Source organism: Mandrillus leucophaeus, unplaced genomic scaffold, assembly GCF_000951045.1.
Source record: "Mandrillus leucophaeus isolate KB7577 unplaced genomic scaffold, Mleu.le_1.0 Scaffold911, whole genome shotgun sequence".
Classification (NCBI taxonomy): Eukaryota; Metazoa; Chordata; class Mammalia; order Primates; family Cercopithecidae; genus Mandrillus; species Mandrillus leucophaeus.
The window spans coordinates 448,125-459,481 of record NW_012109931.1 but is presented as its reverse complement, the minus strand read 5'-3'; the positions used below and the strand labels follow the sequence as shown (position 1 = coordinate 459,481).

Here is an 11,357-nt window from a genome sequence, read left to right as displayed (position 1 = left end):
GAGGTCAAGGCTGCAGTGAACTGTGATCGCTTCACTGCACTCCAGTCTGGGCGACAAAGTGAGACCCTGCCTCAAAATGAAAACAAAATAAAACAACAAAAAGTATAATTTTGAGTGTTAGTACAATGACATCTCAACTTATTTCTAAATGATTTTATAATAGTATAAATTAGAGGTGGATAGATGAATGGTCCCTCCAAAACACCAGGAGAATGGCATAATTTATCTTTTTAAAATATATTCTGAATGCTGTGTGAAAAGTAGAAAGAAGGGAAGCGAGGTGATTATTTAGGAGACATTTAAAATTAATCCAGCTGGAGTTGATCTTTTGTTGGGATTAAGGTGGTATTGGTGAAAATGTTAAAATGTATCAATTGTAAATATATTTTGAACATAGTCTGGATTCAACTTCTTAATAAACTGATTGAGAACAGAGGATTCAGTGAGGTAAAGACAGTTAGATTTTTGGCCCGAGTACTTAAGTGCATTGTAATGGTCATTAACTGACATGAAGAAGACTACAGCAAAAGCAAGGTACGAGGGTAAAAATTAAGAGTCTTTAAGGTATTTTAAGTGTGTGGTATCTTTTAGACATTCAAGAAAGAATCAACAAATAGGCAGCAGGGTAGAAGTGTGTGTAGATATTTGAGAGTCATTAACATTTAAAACCATGGGGCTTGATGAAATTGTTTGTATATTCAGCATGGAAAGAAAGGAATGAGTTCATGTCCTTTGTAGGGACATGGATGGAGCTGGAAAGACAAGAATGAAAACACACTAAGGTTTCCAGTATTACAGGCTTTAGACATAGTAAGACAAAGATATAGCAAAGATTACTGAAGGGAGCTAGCTACTCATAAGATAGATGTAAAATAAACATAATTGACTGCATTCTTAAAAATAACCACCAGACAAGTCTGGAATGTGTATATGGGAAGATAGTACAAAAATATATTTTTAAGCACTATTTATAAGAAAATATTCGAAAAAACTTAAATATTATTTAATAAGATAAGATACAAATATATTTTGTTTTATTTAAAGAAATGTATACCAAGCAGGAAGAAAAGTGAGTAGACTAGAGCTCATACACCAAAATGGATTAATCTCTCAAATATAATCCTATTATTGTTATTATTATTATTGTTATACTTAACATATGTTATTTGTGATTTATATTATCTACATCATTAAAAGGCATCATTCCAGTCTCTATTTTTGAAATAAATAAGAAAATGCTAATTTGCATCTACCATTAGATGATCTTTCAGAATCCAAGATATTTACTTACGTTTATAATTAAAGGACTTTTAAAAGGAAAGGAAAATATACAATTATTGTATGTTACATTTGAAGGCAGAAATTTGATAAATTCACTTTTAACAGCCAGATAATTTAGGTGGTCATATTAATGTATATGGTTCTTTGGGTGCTTTATTGAAAACCATTTTATAGTTATATTTTAGAAATTTCATTTAAATTGATTACTATTTATAAAATACATATATATATGTAATTACATATAAAGATAATTTTGTATTGCTTTGAAAATGTGAACGTAGTCCTGTGTTTGCCTAAGAACACATGTGTGGCAGGCAGATTTCTTAGATAATTCTCAGGATTTCTGTTCCCTGTATAATCCCTGAAATTCTACATATGATAGGCTGTTACTCTGTTGATTAAATTATATTGCATGGTTTTTAAAAATGAGATTATCTAGGTAGTCCTGATTTATTTCATGAATTTTTACAATCTGTGTGCAGAAATCAGAGACAGAGGAATTCAGAGATTCAGTGCATTGGGAAGATTCACTGTGCTATTGCTGGCTTGAAGATGGAGAAGGTCAATGTCAAGGGTACAGGTGGCCTTTGAGAAAAGACAGCAGTCTCTAGGAAGTGACAGCCAGCAAGAACACAGGAACTTCTCTCATGCAACTGCAAAGACCAAACAAACAAACAAACATAAAATGCAAAAAGGTGCTCTTGCCATTATTTCATCTATCATGAGCACCCTTTCTGCAGAAAGTAAAAATTGCCTTGCTGTAAGAATTAAATTTATGTTCAAGTGCTATTTCTTTGTGGCACCGGGGAACAAGCATTTTCAACACAAACTCTTCCAATAACACAAAAGATGATAGAAGTGGCTTTTTGTCAAGAGTCTTCACATGAGAATTCAGTACAGTCAACACTCTCATTCCAGTCTTATAACATCCTAATCAGAGAATCAAGCCATAATGTGGCTTCAATCTAATAAACGATAGATTTTTTAGACTGCTAAATTTGTGCAAATTTGTTACATAGTGATAGAAAATTTTTGCAATATGGATCAAAGTGAAGACTTTGATATCAAAAGTGTCAGTACTATTATGACAATTATGTATAAGAATAAGAAAATGTTAATATGGACAAAAAATTCAACTGGCTTTGTATCACTTGAAAGTGTGCTGAAAGTATATTTCCAATTATATCTATTAGCATACTTAGAAAAGGGGTTAGTTTCTACCCTTCTATCATCCTTGCCAACTTCAAAGAACAGAGATTGGCATTCTATTTTTAAAATGTAGTCCCATCGATATGAGATTTTGAAAAAACGACTTGACGGAATCTAGATGTATCATTAATCATAGCACTCAGACTCAAGAAAAAGGGACCATTGTCCTTGGCTTTCCATGATTATGTCCTTTATCAAAGGGAGAGGAATGTGTGGGGCCAAGAGGACAGGACATGCCTAACTAGATCCCATGACGTATTTTTCTAGATCATGCTTCAGTCACTTAAGGGCCCTGAATTTCCTGACCAAATTAACACAAGCACAACCCAGTCTTTCGATAGTCCCTCCCAAGTATGGGCCTGGAACTGGGGTACACAACCAACCACAAACCTAGTGGTTTGTCAAGATTATTGTATAAAGGATGTGGATGGAGCTTTAATGTATTGCTTGGAAACAGTGATGGAAAAAAATCTATATTTTCTATGTAGAAATCCAATGATTTTAAACATTAGAAATTTTACCCAGTCCTTCCAGGACATTATAAAGCATATGAATAAAAGTAGGAAGATACAAAACATTTTACTTACCAGATTATATGATAGATTTATTGTAAAAATAGCTGAAATTCTTCACCATATCTACACCATATACAGTATGACCTTGTAGTTCTTCTCAGTGATAGCTGTCCTTATATTCCCACTCCTTGAATATGGGCTAACTAGTGACTTGTGGGACAAACGGTCATTTACTAGTTCCAAACCTGGGCTTCAACAATTCTTTAGTATCTCTGCTCATTTTTATACTTCTACTCCCAGCTTGTGAGTAAGTCCAAACTATTTTGCTGAGAGGTGAGAGACCACATAGAACAAAGGGAATTTCATGAAAGTTGTGGTTATTGTAGACTAATCATTCCCTAACAGCCCAGGAGCTCACTGCAGCTGCATGCATGAACCTAGCCAAGTTCAGCTAAATATAGCACAGCTCAGCAGAGACACAGAGCTGAAGAACTGGTTAAAATTTTACCCATGAAAAACAATGCTTGTTATTTTGTTTGTGTTTTAAAGATTTCTTTTTTGTGAGGAAACTATAGAAGTCTCTAATATTCATATAAGATCCATGATTCTAGTAAGTATATTTTGTGAGCAAACATGTATAAATATTAAGACCTTGCTTTTTTTTGTATTGTCTTTTTTTTCTTCTTAATATTAATAGTTATGACTAAGACTGATGGAGCAACTAGCCTGTGCCAATCATCGTATGCATTATAAACATATGAACTCTAACACTTTAAAAATGATTTCAGTGTTTTTTTAGTTCTGCAACATAAAAGAAGACCCTGTAGGCAAGTAACTATGAGAGAGTCAATCAAATGTAAAAATCTGAATCAATCCAAGTGAGCTTTGGATTTTGATTTCTTTGCACCATATCTCACTAAATCAATTGATTCTTTTTTCAAATACATTATTACATTCCTTTTTAAGGACACATAGACAACTACATTTTACTCATCTCATATCCAACCCTGGTACACTCAACTAGGTAAATAAATTTGGGAGAAAAGGAATATGTCATATTCACCAGAGCACTGAACTAACAGAAATTTATCAGTCTTTTATAGTGTCCTTCAAATGGAAGTTACATTTGACAATGTTGTGTGTGACATTCTTTGAGGCTTCTTTGGGTAAGAGTCAATTACATTTTGTATATGTCAACATCCATGTATTGAAAGGCATTCATGTGCTGAAATGTGCTAGGCCCTATGAAGGCAAAAAAAAAGAGACAATAATTTTTTTTTTTTCTTAAACTCTAGGTAGTTGGGAATTTGTCTTGAACATTTGAGCAAAAATAAATTTGAGAGAATCAAAAAAGTGTGGCTTCTAGAAATCTTGCATAGTTGTTTGTTTTGAACACACAGATCTCAGAGAAAGATTAAATGTTTAAGACAGCAATGAAAACACTCATAACAGTTTTGAGACACTCAACAAAATAATCATTTGTCTTTAAGTGCATGTAATACCTGAGAGAGGACAATCTAAATATTAGGAAAAACGATAGAAACAAAAAATCAACTCATCATTTACGAAAAATTGAGAGATTGAAATTCCTTAAGAGGTACCTCCTACAGATTTACTATCGAAGACTTTTACTAAGTATCAGCACTCTATCCTGAAAAAAGTACATGCTACCCACAGCTTTCATTAAAATTTAAAATTCCAATTTTAAAATAAAGTCGATGTAGTGTCAGTAGCAGTAATTATTGGTAGGAGCCATTTTTAAGTGCATTTATTGATAAATTTCTTGAGATCATAGGGTTTAAAAATCTGAGAAACTTGAGGTTTAACAGTGGGCATAATGCTTCTTCTCCAAATTCATTAGTTTTGTTCCTTATGTCACTTATTCTGCTTTATAACAGCAAAAAGAAAAAGAAAAAAAATGAATAAAATAAGCATTAACCTTAAAAATATGTGGTGGGGCAGTAGAATGAGAAGGTGACCAGTTAAAGCTTCACAGACAAAAATATATTTTAATTTCAGAATCTGCTTCTAAAACTCATGGACAGTGAATATGTAAAAAATACCTCTTTGAGACTAAATTATTCATTTATAAAAGTGGAGCTCTAGTTTGTTAGGAGAATCAATTAAATATACTAATATTTATATATTTACTAAGTGATAAGTGAATGTCAGCTTTTGAAAATAGAAAAAGGATTCTAAATTAAATAAACACATCAGTGAAAAATGCTGCTTACCACATTCTAGCTGCAGACCAACTCGAGAAGGGTACCACTTTGGACCTATTCAATGAGAAATAACATTTAATTGTCAGAAAAAGTGTAACTATCGCTTATAAAACTAACTGTTTCCATGGGAAGACAATTTAGATCTAGGAAGTAAATAAAATAAGTTATCTAGTTTCAGAAATAGAAATAGTGGTTATCTTTTATAGGGTGCTGACCAACAATGACAGATAGTGACTGAGAGAAAGCACGAAGAAAGCTTTAAAAGTGGTAAATTTTTGCTTTTTGATCTTTGGACTTGTTACATAGGTGTGTTCAGGTTTTGGACATACATCAAGTAGTACGAGCTATGAATTGTGCACTTCAGTCTATGTAATTTTTTCATCAATAAAAAGCTTGAATATATTTCATTTAAAATTGGGGACTTTAATCTCATTTGAAATTTGTCTAATATTTGCACCTGAAATTGGGTTATTTTCTCTATCATGAGTAAATACTAAGATGTCTATCAGAATTACATGTGTCATTGACTTTTAATATTATGAGTTTATTGGTCATAGCAGAAACATTACTTGAAATTTTCTCTTTACACTACCATTAGGAATAAAGAGAACACTAAATAATTCTATCTCTATAGAAAAATCAAATCATCTTTATTATACACTGCCATAATGAAGAGTTGATTCACAATTATCAGAATATAACTTTATCTTAAAATAAATTCTATACCATTGTTTTAAAGTCTCCATTAAAAGTTTGCTTCTTAACTTTGAGATTAAACTTTAAACAAATTTACTACATATATAATAAATTTTTAAAAAGAGTATTTTTAAAGGAATTTTCCACAATTATCTTCTTTTTTTTTTTTTTTTTTTTTTTTTTTTTTTTTTCAATACATTCATGGGAGAAAGCAGAGATGACTCAGGACTAGAAAGGCATAAGTGTACTTCATGGAAATGAGAAACCATGGACAGAGCCTCTATTAGTAGGTAATATATTACTAGGTGAAAGAAAAGAGGAAGGTCAGATGAAAAATAAATGTAGGTAATTTTAAGAATATATTGTATCTTTTACCTTCTAAAGTCTATTATGAGTGGGTATTGTAAACGCATACACTGAAATAAATGTAACTATCTAGAAAATATGTTATTTTCTTAAAGCTAATAAATCAAAACATAAAACTCCATGACTTTCCATAGCCAAATAATTTTATTTGGTTAAAAACTATATTGCTTTGATTACAACTTTTCAATGCATTTACAATAATAATAAATACCCCAAATATAGCCACGATATGAAGTCAAACTAATATGTTCAATTATTAGTACTTTTTAAAGAACAAATATTTGAAAGATTGAATATAGTACAATAAATGTTTAAAGCCCACAGAAGGATACATAAAATTATTATTCTATTTTATAAGGGAAAACTGAGGGCTCTACTTTACTATTTTACTATACTGTTGAGGAAAGAGAAAAAGGAGAAACTAAATATGAGGAAAAAATCAGAGAAACACCTTTCATGGGTTAAAGTAAACAAAATATGTTTATATGCTACCTAAAATAATAAAGTTATAGTGTGCTGCTTAGCAACACCTGATTATGCATTGAATGCAACAATGTTCGAACCACTGTGAAGTGTCTGGAAGTCTTAACAGATTTACAGAAATAAAACCTGCCAGTTTATTTTCTGAAATATGAGCACTAAAATGAATTAAATGTTGTCTCTTGTAATTTTAAGACCTTACAAAGCTCTTGTTTGGAACTGAACATTAACGACCTCTTAAGGATACTTAATGATTGACAGAATATATATGGTCATTGCTCATGTGGAAATTTAATTCAATATTGATCAAAAGTTCAAATGTTGATAACCTGTAGGGTGGTGTTAAAATTATAATAGGAGTAAAATATATCTGAAGTAAAAAAGATGTTCATTAATGATAAATTTTAATCAATCAGTTGAGCATGATGGTTCACACCTGTAATCCCAACATTTTGGGAGGCCAAGACTGGAAGAATACTTGACCCTTTGAGTTCAAGACCAGCCTGGGCAATATAATGAGACTCTGTCTCTCCCCCAAATAAAAGTTTAATTAATCACCAAACTTTATCCCATAGAAAGAAATAATAAAGGTGAATACCGCTGAATTCATATTAGACCACAGTTGATCCTCACCCCAAATAAAGTGATTAATGGGAGAAAACATTTGAGTTGTCAAGAAAAACAGAATTATATTTGTTATTAACTATATTTGAAGCATGCAGTCAATACAATAAGAATGACAATTCTATTCTAAACAAATACCACATCCTGAAGAATGAACATATTTTGTTTCTGGCAATATAGACACTGCATATAACTAATATTCCTAGATAAAATATAACTTTTATGCATAGAGATCCCAAGACAAAAAAAGGAAAATCCAGTGATAGAAAATAATCAAGAATCTGAGAAATAATTCAGTAAGTTTTGGGGTTCACACAATTTCTTTGGTTTTCTTGCACATTGGGAATCTACATAAAGCCCTAGGCCAGTGCTTGTGATTCTTATGCACAAATAAACATCTTTAATTGAAAGAGATAATTAGAACGAAATTCACCTCCAATACAGGTAAAATATGTCAATCTCTGCCTGTTCAAAGATAGAAAATATATATCCCTTGAGAATTTGTAAACAGCCACTGGTGCCATATTAAGTTTTGATGCTCAAGTATATATTATAATATTATTGTTAGGTTTTTGGAATACTCTCATTGAAACTTTAGTAGTGTGCCACTAATGGTGGTCTGAAGCTATAATACTTCTGGGACACCTGGTCCTAGAAAAAATATCCTACTGCAGGACCATCTATTCAGTTTAGGTAACGCAACTTAAAACCCTCAAGTAGATAAACTTACAAGTTAAGTTTTAAGAATTATATAAAAACTAATTCACCTTTAGAAAGTGTGCAGGGACATGATAAATAATAAGATTAACTCCAGAGAACATCAGAAATATGGAATCTCACAGAAAGTCACCTAAATCACTTAAAGATGATTGGAAGATAAAAAAAAAAAAAGAATCAAAAATATTAGAACTGCAAAAACCTACAGGCTTTTTTGAGAAAAGATCAAATAAAATTTATTGAAATAAAACCTTTTGTACCTTATGATTAAAATGTAATGGAATGATGGTGTAGTCATGCAGAACAAACAGAAGAATTAGTCAATGAAAGGATGAGCCTGAAGAAACTACTCAGAAAGCAGAAAGATAAAGGGATTAAGAAAATATGAAAGACAGATGAAAAGAAATAGGGACCAAAATTAAATGATATATGTTCACAGGCATATACAACAATAAGCAAGAAAGTCCATTAATTGCAATGACAAACCACATATTCCATCTCATCCACCCCTCCTGCTGCAATCGACTGAAAAAGTATGAGAAATTATTTTATCAAAATCTCCACAGAGTTGTTAAGAAAAATAAAAATAATTAGGGAACCAAGATCTGGGAGACAGAGGACGCTCAGAAAGCCGAGTCCAGCAACTACAGCTCCATTCCCCTAAGGGTATCTGTTTATATTGGAAGAAGGAGCTAAGAGGCAAGGAAGCTGAGCAGGGCTTTTCACACACCTATGAGCCTAATGGGACAAAAATCAAACTTTATGCACAAAGAAAAACTCTGGTAAAAGTTCAAAATTTCAGTCATTACCCTTAAATAAGGATGAATCAGAAATCAATCAATTCTTAAAGGAAATTAAGTCCAATTTTGAGTCATCTCCATCCCTGTTTGAATTGCAGTGATCTGTAACCTCCAAAGTCCAGCCTTACTGCTGGCAGAGGCAAATGTAAATCTTCTCTGGAAGGAGATCACTTCTTTATTCAGACCCTATAATTACATCTAATTTTTTTCATATATAATACCAGGCCTCAATAAAATATAACGAAGAGTACTAGAAGACAAGACATGATGAAAAACCAGGGGGAAATTAAAAGGTATTACAGAGTTTCACCAACAATTCAGATAAAGTTTTCATACACAATTAAGAATAACTATGATTGATATTAACATAAAATACAAGACAGAATTATTTGTCTGGAAATCTGGAAACTATAGAAAGAAACACAGACATTTGGGAACTGTAAAGTATAGTAAATGGGTTTATGAGATATCATCTCATGGTAGAGAGAAAAATAGTGAACTGGAAGTTGGAAGAAAATATCCCAACTAAAGCAAAGAAAGATAAACATGTGAAATAGGAAAGATGTATAATATATACATGATGAACAATGAAAAAGTACATCATTCTAATATATGTGAAAATGACGTGAGAATAAAAAAGTTAAAGAAAAGTAAAAAATCTATATATTGAATTATATGATGGCTGAGAGTTTTCCAACACTGGCAAAATGTATCAAGATAAATATTGAAGAATTACTGTAAATAACTATATACATATATATAAAATAAAATGTATACATATGCATATATTGATATATATAATTAAAGACATGTATGATGACAAGACATATATACTGAATATATATTTAATGAAAACCAGATGTAAGTGTATAATTATTAAAACGTTTGAAACAATAATAGAAAATATTTTTAAAAGACAGATTAAAAAATAACAAAAAATGTCGTAAATATTACCAACAAATAAATGGCAATTAAACTAATAGAAGAGTTCTAAAGAGCAATATAAGATATTGGCCAAATAGCTTTTAAATAAAACACCATTGAAATAAAATGTAAAATAAGGACAAGTTTAATTAGACTAACAAGTCTTACTGTCAATAGAACACTTCTTTCTATCATTAGATTAACATCTAAAGGACCAATTTGAGAAAAAGAAATTGATTTCAAGAGAAAGGGATGAGATAAATAAAACAATATTGAGTAAAATTCTGCCATGCATGTGGATAATTCTATATAAAAAAGCAGAATATCTTGTAATTTGATTATATACAATATGATGATAGTGCTACTAATAATGTATGTGCTTATACAAAAAGTATATACAACCATAATATACAAAATGGGAAGTATTCTTTGACTTTAAACCATCCTGAAAATTTAGGAAGAATGTGCAAAACAAAATTAAGGAATAGGAAGTATTAATTGGGGAATGGAATGCTAAATAGGAAGTGTCATGGCATGAGAGAATGTCCTATGTATATTGTATTATCACTTTGAATATCTTATTTTATTAGAATTGTTATACTCCTTCTAAACAGTGGAGGTCTACAGATCTAAGAAAAGGGGCAGGTACATGAATTCTTATATTTCTTCTTAAGAAATAAACATCAAACATTAGCCAAAACTCTTCCTTGATGTGCTAAAGTTACTGGCTACTGATTTAATAGTTAAATTAGCTGGATTTATTTTGTTAAAAATGATTCATTTAGTATAGTACTTCACTGGAATTAAATTGACCATTTTATTCTCTGTAAACCATTTCTTTGCAGTCTTGTAAATGCTACCTACATAATTAAGTGATCAAGCCAGAATGAAACCAAGGATGCCAGTGAGACATTTAATGGTTTATTATGAGATGTATGATAGTGTTTATCTATCTGAAAAATGAGAAAACTGTTTCTGCTCTCATCCTCAACAACTAAATGTGTTTAACATTCAAACCAGCACCAATCAATGTGTATAATTTTGCTGACCTTGAAAAACAATTCAACTGCTAAAGAGTTTACTATTACTAAGTACTCAAATAAGAAAGATAGAATGCTCTAACACAATATAATCAGCAACTGCAGAAGAAAGTTTCTATAGGAAGACAAAGACAGGCTTCTAGAAATGGAAGATTTTAAAGTTGCACAAAAACTCTGAATTATACAATAAAACATAGGATGAAGGAAGGCTGCATAAAGCAACAAGTTGGTTATTTGTGATACAAAGCACAAAGCAAGAATTACGTGGGGCAGGAAGAGGGGCATGCAGATTGCAACCAAACTATTTCTTTATGCTCACTGGTTAAAATTTGTAACCAGTTTGCTCACTGAATTACCCACTATTATCTAAGGAAGAAGCAAGATTGGTCATCATATCTATGTCCCCATTTACATTAGATAATATCTGCTGTGCAAGTCTCCCAGAGGATTCTTTACCTCAGTGACACTCCTCCCAATTTT

At 31.3% G+C, this 11,357-nt stretch overlaps 1 protein-coding gene across 1 annotated transcript in view; it reads right to left on the bottom strand.

The window, feature by feature from the left end:
- TECRL (trans-2,3-enoyl-CoA reductase-like) overlaps positions 1–11,357 on the bottom strand; it is a 163,919-nt gene that overhangs the window by 57,559 nt on the left and 95,003 nt on the right. Inside the window, exon 3 of the mRNA XM_011969831.1 lies at positions 5,240–5,284. Within this exon, the coding sequence (XP_011825221.1) occupies positions 5,240–5,284 (45 nt within the window). The remainder of the gene's footprint in view (positions 1–5,239; positions 5,285–11,357) is intronic.